Source organism: Phalacrocorax carbo, chromosome 4 (genome assembly GCF_963921805.1).
Source record: "Phalacrocorax carbo chromosome 4, bPhaCar2.1, whole genome shotgun sequence".
NCBI lineage: Eukaryota > Metazoa > Chordata > Aves > Suliformes > Phalacrocoracidae > Phalacrocorax > Phalacrocorax carbo.
The window spans coordinates 1,889,638-1,908,744 of NC_087516.1; the positions used below are offsets into that span (position 1 = coordinate 1,889,638).

The following is a 19,107-nucleotide window of genomic DNA, read 5'->3' on the forward strand; positions in this document are numbered from 1 at the left end:
CGCCTTGCCACTGCGGTTCCCACCAGCAGGCTGCTGTACGGGGATTGACAGCGTCCCCGCTCCCCTTCCCAGGGCAGGAGGTCTGCCTCCCTCTCACGTGTAAAGTTACTCGCCCCCAGGGCAAAATACGGGCCCTGATTCTGCGCTGCATCACCCGTAGGACAGACGCCCATGAAGATGTCCATAGGACAGATGCCATCTGCCTGCAGCCTCTCCAAATCCCACCCGGAGCAGATGGGGCGGCCTCGCTTCCTCCAGAGCATATATTCATCTCGTCTAGTGCATTAGAGGAACGGTACTGCATCAAATTCAGCTGTCCTTTACCCTGGTGAAAATCCAGAATAGCTCCAGGAGCATAACTGGACCCACTCTGTGTTTCCACCAGTGCCAGAGCTGGCCCATCAACAGCGGCTGTGGAGAGCCCAGAGCCGGCCTCTCCTCCCCTGCGCCCTGGCGTGTAAATCCACAAAGCTGATTTGTTTCATGCAATTATTTCTGATTTACACCAGCACGGGGACAGAATCAGTCTTCCTGAGCTGGCCTGACCGTTGCGTGACTCCAGTTCCTACTGGTCTGACTCCGGCGGGGAGCGAGAGCAGGCAGTGGCGGAGGAGCACACGGTGGGGCTCAGGCCTCCCAATTTCAAGCATTGCAATAAATCCTTCGAATACATTCTGCGTCAGTGGCAATTTGGCTTCCCCTGTTCCCCCCACCCTCCCCAAAACCCCCAACAGAGCGGCATTTGAAGGATGACAGCCTGTGCGTCCAGCTGTGCCCATCACCACCACGACTCCACCCCTACAACGACCCCAGAGGCAGATCTTGCTGTTGGCCTGGACTTCTGCTGGTGACCACGTTCATAATCTGCATTAACTCCTCTGGTCCTCAGGGACTCACTCGGGGTTTACCCTTGGGTACAAGATATTAGAAAGCCAGATTATGGCCCCAGATCCATGTGAGGGCAGGATTCGGTGCAGTGCTCGGGGGACTTGCCCCACCTCATTTTAAGCACCCCGAAGTGGAGTAGTTGAAGAGACAGACAGACAGACAGCCGTCTCCAAGGGCAGTTCACCCCTCTGAGGTTGCAGTCTCAGGAAGCCATCAGCCTGGCACGGCTGCCAGGCAAAGCCATCCTGCTCACCGCCTTCTGCTTTGGGTCCTCTGCACTTGCACAAGGCTTGGGATGGTGCTGGCTTTGCTCTCTGAAAGTGTGGGCAAAAATAGAGAGGAGAAGGAAGAAGATGAAGAAGAAGAAGAAGGAGGAAAAGGGAAAGGGAAAGGGAAAGGGAAAGGGAAAGGGAAAGGGAAAGGGAAAGGGAAAGGGAAAGGGAAAGGGAAAGGGAAAGGGAAAGGGAAAGGAAAGAGAAAGAAAGAGGAAGAGGTGAGGAGAGAAAGAGGAGGAGGAAGAGGAGGAGAGGAGAGGAGAGGAGAGGAGAGGAGAGGAGAGGAGAGGAGAGGAGAGGAGAGGAGAGGAGAGGAGAGGAGAGGAAGAGGAAGAGGAAGAGGAAGAGGAAGAGGAGAGGAGAGGAGAGGAGAGGAGAGGAGAGGAGAGGAGAGGAGAGGAGAGGAGAGGAGAGGAGAGGAGAGGAGAGGAGAGGAGAGGAGAGGAGAGGAGAGGAGAGGAGAGGAGAGGAGAGGAGAGAAGAGAAGAGAAGAGAAGAGAAGAGAAGAGAAGAGAAGAGAAGAGAAGAGAAGAGAAGAGAGAAGAGAAGTTCCAGTTGGAAGGGACCTACAATGATCACCTAGTCCAACTGCCTGACCACTTCAGGGCTGACTAAATGACAATGCATATTATGTCCTCAGACAACTAGCTTAGCAAAGTGTAGCTCAGCCAGTTAGTTTAGATTAACAACCTTACTTTTAGTGGGTCCACATCAGGTGGGACAGACCCCATCCTGCGTGTCTGTGCAAAGGAAAAGAGCAGATCGATTGCATTTTTGCTGTAAGATCCTTTCCCATTCGATGTGTGGGCACTTTGGCGTTCCAATACCTTGAACCCCGGGCAAAAGCCCTTGGAGATACGCCCGGCGGTTAGGCTCCTGTGACACAGTGTCTTGCAGGCGCAACGAATGGCAGGATGCCACCAGGACCGTCTGCAGGAGAAGGAGGGAGGAATGGATGGCGCACAGGCCACGACCTTCGCTGTGCTAACGGAGCGTGGCGTGTCGAACCACGGAAGGCTGCTTTTGGGCATGATCGCTGGGGCAGGATCGGCATGAAATCAATACAGGACGCTTATCAAACACCCTACCAAGCGCTTCACATTCATGCACCCGTTGATCTCTACGGAATTATTTTTATGCAGCATCAGTGTGGAGATTTAATTCGCATCAAAAACAAAATTTGCTCGGTGAAGCCTACTTCCATGTAGTTAGGTGTAACCATGTAAACACGCCGTTAAACATCCCTCCATGCAGTGCTAGTAAGTTCTGAGATTATTCGTTAGCTAGTTCTCTAAAGTGTTTGAATGTAATTTTTTTGTTGCTGCTCCTGTAGCTAATTTAAAACTTTTAATATTAATCTTTTTGACTGGTGTGAGGCGTCAGTTCTCTGCAAGTGTTAATTTGCTCCCAGTTCGCTGGGAGCGGTAATACGTTACTATCGCTGAGCTCTATTACTTGTTTTCTCTTGTTGTTGTTCTCTTTTTCCCAGTGGGGATCTCAAGTTTCCCCCTTTCCCTCCCCAGATCTTCTGGGCTGAGATTGTCCGCTTCCACTTACAATCCTTTATTGTAGACTACAGTCTTACTGGTGGTGGCCATTGCGATTTCTGGCTCCAGCCGAGATGTCTCAATCTGTGAAATCAAAGAGGAGGCAAGATCAGAATCGGTGTCGCGTTGTTGTGCTGCAGCAGGAGCTCGATAGATCAATAAATTAATGTGGAGAAGTATAATATGTAAAGAATATAATGTCAATCAAGCCTCTTCCGTGTCATTTTAATGTGCTTTACTCTGCTCAAGTCTCAAAACAACCCTGTTTGGATTGACTTATATTACACGAAATGATGCACGCTCGCTGCCTTGCAACACTCAATGAATTATGGAGTGTCTCTGAGAATCAAACGGATCCCACCCGTCATTTTCCAGGAGAGATCCCTTCCTTCTCCCGCAGCCAAGGTCCCCTCGCATGGTGCTAGAAGGAATCCGGTCCCCGAAGCCGCGGTTTGCACACGTAGGGACCCGGCAAAGCCAAGGGCTGCCTGGTGACACGAGGGGACAGCACACCCTCATCTGTCCCCAGGGCTCTATCTCCTCCAACGAGGATGGGTCACAGCTAAAATCTACCTACCCCTTTCTCTGTGTCCATAAAATCTCCAGCCCTTTCCTAATTTTTCCCTTTCGCCAGCTTCGCGTGAAGCTTTTCTTTGCTCTGAAATCACTCCGAACCTTTGCATCCCTGGGAGGGATCCGTGGTGCTCCCGGTCCCCGCGGCAAGCAAAGATCCCGCTCCCAACCGGGACAGGGCACCTTGCAAGATCAGACTTTTAGAAATCCTATACATTGAATTGATGCTGTTGCTGACACAATGCTAGGAACCCACGTTAAAATCGAAATGCTTTTGAAAATGTTTAACCTAGTTAGACAAATTAGCAAAAATTTGTGCAAAACAATTTAGGTATTTAAAATATTCAATGTTTTTAAAAACTGGAAAAACTGTTCTTAGCTTTCAGCTGCAAAAACCCAACAAAATATAACATCAAAGCAATCTTAACATGAGGTGCAACATAACCCTTCAGCAAAGCTGTTAAACAGCTACTGAAGCATCATGGGAAATAGCACTTCATTTATTCAAATGCACATATGTCAGGTTTTTGCACCATATGTCATTCCAAGCTATTTACAGTAATAATTAAATCTTAATCAACGTTTAACCTCTGTAAAATGTTTGAAGGGATCTAATCACCCTTCAGACTGCACTAATGAAGGAGAAATATATAAACATAAAAAGAAAATGATGCATAGATAGCACACCAGAAAGAACAGTAATTGCAAAATTGTATTTCTTTTAAATATAATCAGCAAATTATGTAAAGTAAGCCAACGAGTATTTTAAGTGAAGACATCTTGGGTGTCAGAGGTGTGATCAGCTAATTTTGTACTGCTATCCATAACAGATGTAGCATATTTTCTTTTAGTGCCATTATTAGCAACTTCACCATTTCTTTCTGTGCTGAAACACAAAGTGAAGCATTGTGCCGGGGAGAGTACCCAGCAAAGGTGCAGGAGAGGCGATTCTCACGTACACCGGCACTGATGGGATCCATTTTGAGGGAGGATTAACTCCGATCTGCCTGGCTCTGACGCAGCTTTTCTTCCTATTGTTTTCTTATTTTTCTTCCAGAGACAGAAAGCAAAGCTCCGAGGTATCGGGCTGGGTGGTTTCACGCACTGGTGCGAAAGTATCAGGGTGGGAAATGCTCTAAAATGACCTGGAGTTGGGTGGTCCAACCCTGACCGTCCATGCTGGCCTCGGTAGGGCCTGGGGACGTGGGGCAGCTCGGACAGAGCAAAACCCAACCTACTACTGGGACGTCTCCGCAGAAAGCTAATGGAGAGCCACCAACAGTCCCTTCTTCTCCAGTGGGGGACGGAGAGGTGGGAGCTCCAAGAAAAGCCACGTCTGCCCTGGTGGACCTCAGATTAGCGGTCCGAAAGCCAAGACCTACGGGGAAACATTGAGGACTTGGATGTGCTGAGTCTAGAAGAGAGAAGTTCAAGGGAGGCGTGTGCAGAGGCTATGGCACAGAAGAAAGGAGTAATGTTTTGTTCACACTCTCTTGGGACACAATTCAAAAAGCATCGAGTAAGATCCAAGCTGAACAGCAGGAAGAGTATCCTAGTGGGAAGGAGCAAAGCATTGCAACCAAATGCTTGGGGAAGGTGTGGTCTCTCTGTGGTGGGAAGTTTTCAGCACAAATTAGATGAAAACCATCAAGGATAGTTTAAGCGGAATTAAGCTTGTCTTGGTGGAAGGAGACAGGGGAGATAACTGCTTGTAGGTCCTTTCGGCTTCCTTCCCATGGGTCCAGGAGGGAAACGGCCTCCTCTCCCTGCATGGCTGAGCTCTTCGTTCCTGGCAAGGGTGCACACAAGGCTGTCAGATGGGATGGCTTTAGGAGGGACACGAGTGAGGTGTGCTAGTTCAGAGACAGGTTATGGTGTCTGCACAGAAGGACAAGGGGATGAATGCTTAATGCAAGACGGACATGGGGTCAGGGACTCCTCTGAAGATCTTGAAAGACCGGTGACCGATTGGTCACCGGCATTGCTTCAGAGCTGCGTGTCACTGAGCTCACTCCAGTCCCTTTCTGACGCCTGGGAAGATGTGAAATAAATTTGCTGGGGGGTGACCGGTTTGACTGGAGCAATCTCTGCAGATCCCCTTCTGGCTGACTTTAATAAAGCAGATATTAAAAACTGCTCTAGAGCCTCAGCTACAGGAGCCCCAAGGGGTGCATCTGCACCACGGAGGCAGGTACAGGGGGGACGCACGCCGCAGCAGCACTGGCAAAGCCCTTCAGAAATGCATCAGGAGTAACTTACTCCTCTGACTGGGAAATCAAACGCCGAGGAACAGGGAGAAGCATTTGGATGGTAGGCTACAGATATGAAGACAACATTGAGACATAACCTTATTGCCTACCAGTTCAGTCTTTGAACCCTCAGGGTTTTTTGCTGGAAAGTGTAATTTCAACTGTTTTGGTGTAGACTGCTACTCTAGCTGTTCAGCATCCTGGACCTGCTTGGCCAGCCTTCCACTGGACATGCCATTGTGAAATGGATCTGGGGACCACAGTTTCTTGTCAAGTTTCCTGTGTCTCAGCTTCAAAGAAGACCGCCAGCAGGATCCTTCGTGGTCATGGCCATGCTGGGAACCCCTCTAAGAGGGAACGCCTGCCATGGTGGGTGTTCTGAGGAACAGGTCCTACCCTCTTGGCACTACACATACGGGACCTGCCCGACCCCATACGGGGCAGCTTTGTCCTTTCAAACTGAGTGCCCACTGGGTTTGAATTGTGTCCATCCTCTTCCTCCCGATGAGGTAGATCTACCTTGCTGGGGCAAAGGATGGATCCCCTTCTGGTTCTGGGATGATAGCACTGAGGTGCCTACCAGAAAAGGGCCTTCAACAACGAATCCAGGAGAAGTCCAGGAGGGATGCAAGCTCATGACAGCACTGAGGGAATCACAGTGTAAAAGCACCACTCCCAGAAAGTGCTACAAGGGGCTGGTTTAGGAAAAAAAACCCAGGCTTTCAGGCTGACGGCTGCATGAGCGTCAGTGCAGCACTGACCGCTTGGTCCCCTGACATACCAGCATGGCAGACACTATAACGAGCCAGTGGGAGAAGGGGGCATTGCTTCACCCCCCTGTGAGGCTACTGGAAACTTTGCTACAGATGCAGGGAGACCCTCGCTGGGGATGCAGCCAAGGTGCATCTCCAAACTCATCCAGCAATGCGGCTGGCGCTAGCCACAGCCCATTGCAACACCTGGGAGCCGGTGCAGCCTGAGGATGCTCCACTTCCCTTTAGCAGAGAGCCAAGTGCATGAATTAAAAAGGGACAAAACCCCAAGAAACGGTGTCCCCTGACCTTACTCAAGCAAGTGTTTATAAACCAGCATCACCCAGGTAATGCAGGCAGGATGACAGCGCTGGCTTTTTAGTGGCGGTCCTGACCCGGTGAAATCTATCCCTCCCAGGGAACAATGCCGCCGTAAAGGGAATCGCCTCTTGCGGTGCCCACCACGCGCCAGCTCTCTTCCCCCCGTCTCTGCCTTGCAGTGGAAGCCTCTCTCCTCTCATCAGCACAGACAAGGCTAATTGGGGTGATAAAGAACTGGCTCCGAGTGCTGGCGTGGGCTGGAGGAACAAATGGTGCGGTGGTCACAGCTGGTGCTGCGGAGACGGAGAGGGAGAGGGTGTGAGGCAGGCTCCCGGCGCCCAAAGTTTCGTCAGCCCATGTTGGATGCGGGGCGGCGAGGTGGGGGGTTGTGTGTGTTTTGCATTCGCTGCTGACACGGGTGTAGCGTACATGCGCGTCCGGTGAAGCAGAAGCAGGCAGAAAGCAGATGCTTTTTGTTTGGGGTTGATACTCATTTCTATCCCAGCTCGGCAAAAGGTGTAGAAAGGAATGTGCTCCTAAGAGTGCAGGGAGAGAGATAGGTCTAGGCTCGCTGCCAGGGATCCTGTAATGATATGGAAGGCAGCTAGGGGAGACAGGAGCAGATGGATTTGGCATACAGCTCATCACTCAGCCAAAAAAAAGAGAGAGGGGGGAGAAGAAGGAAGAAAGCAGCCAATTTTGGTAGGGGGAGGGTCATGCGGACTGACGGATGTGGCACCGGCAGGTGGGGGAAGGGAGGATCAGGCCGGTCACCGTGTCTTCTGCTACTGCCTCGGCAGTGCCAGAGAGGTCGCTCGGTGGTGGCCCCAGTTCGGAGCCCAGGAGGGCTCTCCCATCCCTTCCAGCAGCCCTCTGCCACCTCCTCCTGGGCCATCAGAAATCAGGGCAATGGCCAAGGGCAATGCCAAGCTAACCGAGTCCTAGTGAAGTTCGGTGAGGTGTAGCAAGGACTATGGTTAATAAATGGCACCACGGAGCACTGTGAAGGACCAGCAGCTGCTGCTTCTGTGGTGGTGGGCTCTGTGCACAGCTAGATGGAGAGGTGGGGCACATCCAGCTCCGCTAACGGATCCTGCTCTGTCCTCAGTGTTTGCAGACACGATGGCAACAGATCATCTTTCTTCCTCAGATAGACGAGCTACTGCTCATCAGCCACACCACGGCCACCAGGCACCTCTGCCGGTAGCTTGGTGCCACCATGGTGTGAAAGCACCTCTGTACAGGTCTCCCAAGGCTTCCTTTCACCTTCAGTCTGTGGTCACCTAATGCCACTCTGCTGAGAAGCAGAACCTCATTAAATTCGGTTTAACATGCTTGCTTGGGGTCAAAAACCAACTTGATTGGGCTTTTGATGGTCTTGTTCCCACGGTAAGACTGCCTAAAGATTCTTCTTTCAGATATTTCAGATCTTCTTTTCTTCTTTTAATTGACAGTAGTTGAAAGGATGCTGATGGGGCCAAAATCACAAATCTGAACCTGTGCTTAATTTTATAAGGCTTTCCAAAATTGGAAAATGTATACTGAATGATTTCAAGACAGCAAGATTTTTTCCTCCTCTGTTCAGATAAACTCTTTCCAAAGCTTTTCCCAGACATCAAAAAACTAAAGGGCTGTCATGGATCTGTTTGCTAAGGAATGAGACGAGGAGATCTGCGTTTGCTAAGGTGCTATGGGCCTATGGCCAACTGAAGGTGTCCTGACAGGTAAGAGAATTCGGAAAACGCCCCATCTCACCCAAAAACCTTCTGGTTAAATCACAGAAGATGTTTTTTAGAAGATATCCAGCCTCTGGTTAAGGAGTCCAAACAACAGTGGAGCTGCCAGACCTCTCGGTATCCTGCCTCGAAGAGCATCAGCCATCCTCACGGATTGCATTTTCCTAAATTCAGACTCCCAGCTTTGCATTTCTCTATTTGCTGCACTACGGAGCCCTACTCGGCCAGAAAATTTATTCCCATGAAAGTATTAAAAGATTATTAAATCACCTTCATTAAAATTTATAAATAAAACTCATGCTTTTTCTCTGCAAGGCAGATTATTGTTTGAAATACTGGTGTTAAAGCTTTTTTTCTCATCACTTCCCAGTTTTTTCTGCATAGTTGAAAAATCTAAGTACCCCAAAACTGGACACATTTTGAGAGATGGTCTCGTGACTAACGTACATGGTAACAAACGACATCATAAATAATTGATACGCACTTTGCCGGCCAAATCACAAAGCTGGGGAAAACAATTCTGAGATAAACCTGAATTTTGTTAGGTTTTCCATCAAACTAATAATAAAAATTGAATTTAAGAGTTGACAGGTACAGTTCTCTTCATTTTTTGTTTCTCTCAAATCTTTTAGAACCCCCTCTTTTAAAGAAATATTCAGTTTTCATAAGAAAAAACACCATATCTAGTCAAAATGCTTTCCTCAAAAACATGGAAACAAGTTTTTCGCTTCCATTTCCACCCTTGATACTGGCTAAGATGTTAAAAAAAAGTAACCAGAGCCTGGGAAGCCACCGCCACCGCTCGCAGCCCTGCAGCTGGGTGTCCCTCTGTCCATCACCGGTCGCAACGTGTCCGAACCCGACCCCACCTGAGGTGTGTGAGCCCCTGTGGCTCGGCGGGAGCCCACTCACGGGCTTGACACCATCCACCTTCCCAAAAAAGTGCCGACTTCGGGGTCGGTGCTGGGAGGGAGGGCCGGACCCCTTGAAATGCAGGGATCAAAGAGCTGCGCACCTGCTGGCGTGGAGGCACCGGGCGCTTCCCCGGTGAGGGGTTAGAGCCTCCTTTCTCGCCATCCCTGCTTTGATCATCTCCTTTTGTCTGACACGCCAAGGTATGTAACTGCACCCGGGGAATGACATTCCCTAAGAGCCTTCGCGACGCTCCCCAGCCACCAGGCTGCAAGGAGCGGGGCAGATGTGCTGTTCCAGCCGGGGCCGCGCCGAGGAGGCAGCCTGGCCGGTCGAGCAGAGCCCATGCACGCTGCGAGCAGAGCGCCGTGAAGGCTTGTGCATCCGCACGGCACGTCCACACAGCCTGGGGTGTGCAGCGGCGTGGTCCAGGGCAGAGAAGAGACCGCCAGAAGATGCACTGGGAAGGTAGCGGCTTTGGAAGGAGGAGACACTGAAGGCTGGGAGCTGCTGCACAAGCAAAGAGATTAAACCTCTCTAGGGCTCTGGACCCATCTATTTAGGAAAAAAGATTAAAATTTGTCATGAACTCCTGCATCAAGACAACCACTACCACCGGTGCCTGGCTTATATTTCTAATGAAGTCGTGGCACAGCCTCACTCAGGTGATCAGAGCCTAAAACCGTGGATACAACTAAAGCCCTGGTGCACCACGCCGGGAGAGCAGGCACACCCGTGGAGTAAGAGGTTCCTCTCCTGGGAGTAAAGCAAGGCCAGTAACAGATAAGGACAGCTCAGGAATAAGCAGATAAGAGCAAGCTCAGGAGCGCATTTGATTTACACTGCCCTTTCGCTGCCATGTAAGTGGATTCACGTGTAATTCAGCGCACACCAAAGGAACTATCAGGCAGTCCGCGTAATTTGCGAAGTTTCATGTTTGACTGCAATTCTGGAACTACTGCCATGTGTCCAGCAGGCAGGTAACCTGTTAAGTCCCTGCGACGCAGTAGTTTCACGGGGGATTTTGCACAAATGGCTCGGAATTCAGAGCCCTGTTTCCAAACAGTAAGTTTTTAGGGATACCTCATTTCTCTGCAGACAGCGAACCAGGCTTACACTGGAGTGCAAGAGAGAAATGCGTTGCTGCTGACAGGACCGGCGGTCAGCACATTTACACCAAAATGTATCTCGGTGCTGCTGTCCAACCTCCGGCTGGACATACCTAGAACTGGCATTAAAAAGGACCATAGCTTGAAATTAATTTTATCTTCATTTTCTCTCTCCCCTCCTTGAAACAATAAAAAGGGGGGAAGTTGAAATATTTGGCTGTTCTGGCTCTTGAGGGTTAGTCATTTCAGAAGATTCTGGTTTTTGCTGTGGATGCTTTGACCACCAGCATCTACCTTCAGCTGTCTGTAGGACAGGGCAGAAAACAGAGGTTCTTCTCGGACCAGGCTGGGAAGGGTCTGAACGTGGCACCACACATACCCTGCTATGACATCCGTTAGATATAAAGTATGTCGGTGCCGGTGTTAGTGCCACAAGCTATTCACACTCTATCACATCTGCTGACACCTCTGCACCGTCCCCTGAAAACGTCACTGCTTTTAGCAAAGCATGAAATGCAAAGTGCCAGCAGCACCTTGGGTGCCATCAGGTTTCTGCATCGAGACGAGTAGGAATATTCCTCATGCTCAACAGATGTTTGGAGAGAGATGTGCAATTGCTTTTGAGACAGCTACAAGGCTTAAGGTGTTACTGCCCTCACCTTAAATGGGAACAACTGACTCTGCTCTCAAGAAGAGCGGAAGAGTTTGCACGATTTATGGGTCAGTTATGGGACAGCAACTTCCCCCCACTTCGATGATGGACTTGGCAGTGTTAGGGTAACAGATGGACTTAAGGGTCTTTTCCAACCTGCATGATTCTCTAAGTCTACAATCAAGGGTGGGAGTTTTTAACTTCAGCTTCAGGAGTTCCGAATTAGCGTACCACAGCTTCTCTAAAGAAGAATAATATGCGTATGAAAAAAACCCTAACATTTTAATCAGACGGGAAGAAGGAAAACATGGCATTTTAGGCTACCGCCCAAGCAGGCCGGAGCAGAGCACGACTGCCCACATGGCATTGAGCTCCCCTCGCCCAGCGGCATGTTTGTTTCCGGTGCTCTAGAAATGACTGATGATAACAGCGTTAGCAGGTGGGATAATAATATATGACAGCAGGCACCTAAGGCTGCAAGGTAGCTTCAACTGCTCGGCGTGTCCCTGCCTGTCCTGTAGCACAGCAGTTCAACAGCTGCGTTCCGCTCCTGTGCTCCGGCCCCCATGTTCATTCACTGCCCCAGACCAGTCCACCAGCAAGATACCAGCTCTAACCTTCCAGTTCCTCATGGGAACCCTTCTGGTGTGTCAGCACGGTCAATGAAAGCCGCTCCTAGGAGCTGGGTTTGGTGAGCACTGGGCTCACACGGCTCTCAGACCCTCTCAAGTCTTCCAGCTTTATAAACAGGTTGAAAGGTCAACCCCCTGCATGACACCATCTGCAAGTCATTGCAAAATTGTGGATTTGAGTCTTCTGGGAAAGAACAGGGCTGTCCACAGCACCAGAAACCTCAAATATTTTTAAAAAAGAAAACAAAACCAACCCATACGGTTTCAAACAACAAGATCAAATGAAGGTTCTATCTGGCAGTCTTCCAGAGAAAAGAGACATTTCCAGTTTGCTCAAGCAACCCAGGAGGTGCCAGCCTGTGTCCCCGGTGAGCATGGCACCTTGTTCTGCAATGCTTCGCAAGGGACCAAAGGGTAGGACACAAGTAACACAAACTTACCACCCATACAGAGAAACAGAGAAGCTCAGGCACGAGGCTGAACAAAGAATCGAAGCGAAGTTATGATGGAGAGAAACTAAGACCATGGCATGAGGTGCCTTCCATGAAGCGAAGAATGACACAAAAGGCCGTTGCAGGAGCCCAGATGCCTTTTCTCCTTCACTCTGGAGAAGAAGATCTGCTCATGTGTAGGAGATAAGTGCTCATGAGGTAAGCTCGGTTTGCCACACTAAATTAATTTCTGCAGGAGCTCTGGATGTCTTAGGCTGGTACCACAGCAGAAGCAGGTGCTCTGACCGCAGGTCACCCAGCCTCATGGGATAAGGACCCTGCTTGAGGAGGGGACTTTCTCCCCAAACTGTGCATGGCATTCAGTCTCTAACGTGTAGGGCAAAGAAATGTCTTCCTGGCCTCAAGGAAGAAGCCTCATGTGATGTAGACTTTGTTGGGGAACATTCAAGCCAACTGATGAGTGGAAAAGTCATCAACCCACCTAAAATACGGTCTTGAGAATGCCCAAAATTGCAGAGTTTAGGGTCACTGCTCCCTGCTGGAATGAAAGGCATTCACAAAAAGGGTTAGAATCGTCTCTCTTTTCGAAGAAAAAAATCCCACTTTTGAAGATGGACATTGTGAATGTAGCAAGTTTCCCTTTTGATGGAAATGAGCTATTAGGTCCATGCTGGTAAGAATCCCTCCAGCAGTTCTGCTGAGGAAGTGAACATTTGTTGCTGTTTGGTGAGAATGTCAAACCCGGCAATTATCTAGCTATTAAGAAGGAAGAGCATGAGTATTGCAGGATTTAGGGATGTCCTTGTTGCTTTAAGGAAGCTAAGTAAGTTCCTCAGGATCCTGACCTCCATCACCACATCCTTCTCTTGAAGGACCAACATCCGCACTAGAAACAGGCCGCTAGATCCAAGTGATTTAAAAAGCAATTACAGATAATTATATATACCTGTGCTTGGGAAATGTGATTAATAATCCATTCTCTGCAGCAAGCAAGCATGCTCACAGCAGGCAAGTCTGGGCAACCGGCTGCCTTCCTTAACTCGTATCCTTAACGTCTCTACTTGGACTAGTCTGAGCTCCAGTTACCTCAGACGAGCTACAACAACTGTTGTGTGCAGAAAAGGCCATGTCCAACACTACGCAGAAAGAGAGGGGTAAGCCAGGCAACAGCCGGGGAAGAGCTGGGGACAAGCCCGGTTGCACCAAACAAAGAGGCTGATGGCAACCAAGAAAGGGGACTGAGTTTTCAGGGTGGGCTGGCGGAGAGAGGAAAGGTCTTGGCTCTCAGGCCAAGAAGAGACCAGCAAAACCAAAGACCGGCAGGAGAACTGCACAGGGCAGGAGGAGGTGGGGACGGCCATCTCCACAGGCTCCCCAGCGAGCAGGGCAGGAATCCTTGGGGGAAGTGCTTCGGGAGGAGCCGCTCTGTTTACAGTAGGTGCTGCTGAAAGGTGTCCTGAAGAAAGACAGCAATTAACAGGCCTGGAAAAAAATGGCTTCTTTCCACAAAGTGCCTTTTAAGTATGTTTTTTGAGCCACTTTAAGGGTTAACATTTAGCTGTTTATCCGGAGTTGTCGGATGTCAGCTCTTTCTTTTGACTCCTAATGGCTTATAGCCATCAGGAGGTGAAGACTCCTCAAAAGAGATGGTGTCAGGAATGTTTTTTTATGCCCACTAGCACCCACACACCTGCAGGAGCCTGTGCTTGCAGGATAGATAGTTTACATACTTGAACCTGTATCCCAGGGACAGAGATATAAACATGAAACCAGATCCCGTCTTACACCGCTGCTGAAGCCCCTGGGCAGTACAAAAGGGTCCTTTCTCCCACACCCACCTCGAATGACCACAAATAACAGTTCGGTTCAAGCCGTTGCTTCCCAGCCAGAACAAGCTCTGCTGGTCCAGGTTACCATTTTAGGGCCAGATCCTGTAAAGTTTTCAGCACATTTGACTCCTGTGAACGCTAGTCGTGAAACAAAGGACCACTCTCAGGAGCAGACTTCAAAAACCAGCTCAGTCACAAATCAAAGCCTCTCGGACAGGGAACGTGAGAACAAAGACACAGGCTCCAAATCAATCAGAGCACTGCTCACTCGTGACCTTCCCCAGACAAGAGATGTCATTGAACCTAATAATTACACCGCGAGGTGCAAACAGGCTGAGCAGTTGTAAATCTAACCACCCCAACATTTCCTGGGGGCTTGTAAAGAGTGGTGGTGGAGCTGATGCCCCTGAAGACCAGATTCTTCCTCTTCCTCTTGGAAAGAAGGACATTTGCTCCCAGAAGAAGTGACTGAGACCTCCCAAACCCAGCCCACTGGCGAGTGAGGAGGCATGGGAAATGCTTTTATTTTGAGAAAGACATGGGGGAAAAAAAAACATGTGGAAAGGGGAGATATCCTGATCCAGAAATGTTCTTTGCTTTGTGAAACTGGCTCCTCCTCTCCTGGTCATGTCTCAGGTAAGCGACCCCACAGCAAGAGGAGTTTCAGTTGTGCCAGGACATGAATCAAAAGGGCACTGCAACAAATGAGGAGCGGCTGAGGGGGCTGGGGGGGTTTAGCCTGGAGCAGAGGGGGCTGAGGGGAGCCCTTCTCGCTCTCTGCAGCTGCCTGAGAGGGACTGGAGTGAGGGGGGGGTCGGTCTCTGCTCCCAAGTCACCAGTGACAGGACGAGAGGGAACGGCCTCAGGCTGCGTCAGGGGAGGTTTAGGTTGGAGATGAGGGAAAATGCCTTCCCTGCCAGAGCGGTCAGGCCCTGGCACAGGCTGCCCAGAGAGGTGGGGGAGTCACCGTCCCTGGGGGGGTTCAAACACCGTGCAGACGTGGCCCTTGGGGACATGGTTTAGGAGGCCTGGGGGTGCTGGGTTGGCGGTTGGCCTTGATGATCTTAGAGGTCTTTTCCAACCTTAATGGTTCTATGATTCCATGAAAGTATGCCATGAGTTTGGGAAACGGGAAGTGGCCCTGCTACAAGGCAGATGCTGCTTCTGTGAGATTACCACCCGTGGGTTTGCATCTGGAACTGCCACAGCATCCAGCTGGACGAGGGCAGAAGGAAACTACCGTGCCACAACATCTTCCTTATCGTCCTGCTACACTCCCAGAAAAAGAACTTAAAAGAGAATCACACAGTAGTGATGAGGAGTTATGATACAATAGCGAGAATTTGGGCATCTTCATTACTTGGGAGGAACAAGAATGTCACAGTCATGTAAATCTGAAGAATTTGGTTTGTTTGGTTTTTAGAAGCTCTCTGCAGAAACATCAAACACTGAATTGAAGCCCTCCTGAAGCAGGAGGGAGCTTGTGGCTGTTGGTTCAGCCACTCAGTCTAAAGCACCACTGGAAGCGGAGGAGAGGGCTACTAAGCCTGAAATGTCCCCACGTGTTTAGGAACGCCTTCACCTGGGAAATGTGCTGGAGAAGGGGGCTTAAAGCAGATGAGCCTGCCTATGTTCTTGCCTTGAATATTCCTGAGTTCCCCAAAAAGCTCTGCTGCCACTTTGACTGGAAGCTTACAGTGTGGGGGGTGGTCTGACCTTGCATGCTCTAAAGCAAATACAGCAAAAGCTCTGGGCTTCTTTCTGTCTGTGTCACGCTGGAGACGATGGCAGAGAGAGAGAAACTCAAGGTGGGAGGAGGAACTGCGGCAGATCTCTGCAGCCAAGAGCAAGTCATAGAATCATAGATTAGAATCATAGAATGGTTTGGGTTGGAAGGGGCCGTAAAGATCATCTAGTTCCAAGCCCCCTGCCATGGGCAGGGACACCTTCCACTAGATCAGGTTGCTCCTGAGAGGAGAACCTGTGTAGGAGCCCTACAATGGGTTGGGAACAGTCCATGGTTAAATATAGAGCACAGGAATAACACCGACAATTACTGCGATAGCTAATGATAACAGCTCATCGCCATCCTCTGGAGAGACCCTTCCACCTCCCGGCATGTCCCTCTGCAAGCCTAAGGACAAGCACGAATCTAGCCAGATCATCTCAGGCTACCTAAATACTTCCAGTAATGCAGAGACCCTTCCGTGCTAGCGGGCTCCTGGGCAGCAGCTTTCCTGTGCAATGCAATTAGAAGGAAACTAAAAGTTGTTGAGGGAATCTGCAGCATGAGAAACAAGCTACTGTCATTTTTTTTCCCCCCTGGTTGCTTTGACAGGAAAGGTGTTCTGCAGGTGCCAGGCTGCCGAAGGGGGAGAGCAGCAGAGGTGTAAAGGGAAAGCCAAAGGGTAGGGGCAAGGGGGAAGCGGTGTGTGAAGTCTGGCTCCTTGGGAAACACATGCTGCGTCTGCAGACCCTGCCCCAACAGCTGGCGCAGGTGAAGGAAAACCTAAGCTAGGGGCTGAGAAGGGGGGCTAAGCCAGGAACACATCGCCTTCCCTTCTGCTTAATGCTGTCAACCAAGAGAGGGCTGGTGAGAGCAGGGAAGGAAGGAGGCCATCAGAGAAGCAAATGGTAAAAATACTCCTGTCTCAAAACAAGGGAGATCGAAACCTTGCCAAAAAATTGGCTGTTCTAGTTCACTGCTTGCCCCTCAGCATGCAGCCACCGACCAACCTTGCCTGTTGAGCAAACTGCAGTTACTGTGCAGTCGCCTTCTTGAGACGTACAGGTGAGGAACTTCTTGTCCTGCCTGACTAAGGTCCCATCTCTCTGCATGAGCTACTGAGACCGGGGCTGAAATCACAGCTGAGTACTGGGGACTGGTCCCACGGTGCTTTGAGCTGCCCTGGTGACTTCATGAATGTTCATGACCAGGGCTGTGATTTGATTTGGAGCAGGGAAGGATTTGTCACAGAAAGAGCTGGTGACAAACATTTCGGTCTCCAGACTCCAGGTCCCTGCCCAGGCTGAGGGCAGGGGTAGGCCCCATTGGAAGTACAGAAGGACAGATCTACCCTTTGCTTTGTGTGCAACAATCTCAGACACGTAAAGCAAAGCCTGAAGAGGCCTTTGCCTTTCCACCGCACACCATGGTCCTGTCATGGTGGAGGGGGACATGACTCTCCTGTAATGCAAGATTAAGGCCATGGTCTTCTGATGTCAAAACTCAACTCAGATAAGCCCTATAAGTCATTAATCAAATTAACCTAGAGAGGTCCCAGACTAAAATTACCACAACTTCCTGAATACTTGCAACAGGACAGGCAGGTCTACAGCTGCATGAAACAACATGAACCAGAACCCAGTCTCAGGCTCAGGGGACAACCAGTATGGCACAGCTTGCATCCACAGAGCCAAACTCTTTCCCCAGAGAGGGAGGCTCTACTTGTTAGGAACGGTCCCTGGGAGCGCATCCTTAGCATTAGCTGGGAAGACAACACTGACCTCGAGAGGGTGCAGGCAATTAACGAGGCTGGACGCCATGGGCCAATAAGCCAGCTTGTGCTCAGACCCTGCTGGGTTTATAAGTACAGACTTAGTTTATGATTTCCTTAGGCTATTATTTCTTCTAAAAGACGGGATAATAACTTACATTTGAGTTTTGTGCAATCGCGTCCATCCTTTGCGTATAGTCATGGCAGTATCATTCTGCTGTTCCCCAAATGTGACCTCCTCTCCCATCACTTCCACCTTCCAGGTGCAGGACCGTGCTCTGAAAGGGGTCACTCATTTGTCCTCCAATCTCTGACAGAAACGAGTCCATCCTTAGTGAAGAATGCCAGATGCAAACCTTGTTAAGCACCATCCTTCATCTGAATGCCAGAACAGGGCTCAACACATTTCCAAATACCATAGCTTTTCTCTCCAGCCCAACCTGAGCCACATCAGTATTCAACCACTCAGGTGCATATAAATCCTGACGGTTTCTGCTCAAGTAAAAAGTTTCATGAGCATCAAAGAAGCTCACACAGATCACCTCTCCATTTTAAGTTCATGTGGAAAATAAAGATATTCGTGCCTATGTCAATAGTTACTTTGCCAGAAGAGAAACTGGATCAGTGCATAGGAGAGGACCATAGTGACCATGAGACAGTGGAGCTCAGGATCCTGCGTGGTAAAAGCAGGATGACAAGTAGGATTACAACCCTGGGATTCAGGAGATACAACTTTGGCCTCTTCAAAGACCTGCTTGGAGGAATCCCATGGGTAGGGATCTAGAGGGTAGGAGGGTCCAATAAAGCTGGTCAATATTCAAGGACCACTTCATCCAAGCTCAAGACTGGTGCATTCCTGTGAGGAAGAAGTCAAGCAAAGGAGCCAGGAGACCTGCATGGATAAGCCAAGTGCTTCCAGAAAAACTCAAATGGAAGAAGGTTTACCAGGTGCCTTCTTCCACAAAATGAGCTGGCAGAATCTTTAGGTGACTCATCAGGTGCATCTTGTAAAGTCTCTTTCTGAGAAGTAATGAAATCTCATGTTCTAACAATATTTGCACTGCAGCAGGAAAATGCATAAATATTGGGATCAATTAATGAAATTAGATAATTTGACCAAAAAAGCCATAGCGCTGGCTCAGAAACCATCCCTCTTCCTTTTTGCTAGCCTTGGTGCTCGCAGTTGGAGAGGAAAACCCTGTGGTTTCGTTTCATATCTAAGGTGCAGAGTGTGGATGGAGACCTGTCACTAGCGCTGTTCCCCAGGGGTCTGTGCTGGGGCCAGTCCTGGTCAACACATCCATCAATGCCCTGGGCGAAGGGACAGAGCGTCCCCTCAGCGAGTTCCCTGACGATCCCAAGCCGGGAGGAGCGGCTGATGCACCAGAAGCTGTGCTGGCATCCAGCGAGAGCTGGGCAGGCTGGAGAGCTGGGCCCAGGGGAGACTCAGGGAATTCACCCAGAGCCAGTGCAGGGTCCTGCCCCTGGGGAGGAACAACCCCCCGCACCAGCACAGGCTGGGGGGGACCTGCTGGAGAGCGGCTCTGCTGAGAGGCCCTGGGGGTGCTGGGGGGCAGCGAGGTGACCCTGAGCCAGCACCGGGCCCTTGGGGCCAAGGGGGCCAGCGGTGTCCTGGGGGGCATGGAAAGGCGTGTGGGCAGCAGGGCGAGGGAGGTTCTCCTC

At 50.1% G+C, this 19,107-nt stretch overlaps 1 protein-coding gene across 7 annotated transcripts in view; it reads right to left on the reverse strand.

Moving 5' to 3' along the window:
* Nucleotides 1–2,282: 2,282 nt before the first annotated feature.
* SFXN5 (sideroflexin 5) overlaps nucleotides 2,283–19,107 on the reverse strand; it is a 108,129-nt gene continuing 91,304 nt past the window's right edge. For all 7 annotated transcript variants that reach the window (XM_064448808.1, XM_064448809.1, XM_064448805.1 and 4 more), the window contains one exon: nucleotides 2,283–2,794. In XM_064448808.1, the coding sequence (XP_064304878.1) occupies nucleotides 2,717–2,794 (78 nt within the window). In that variant the 3' untranslated portion in view covers nucleotides 2,283–2,716. The remainder of the gene's footprint in view (nucleotides 2,795–19,107) is intronic.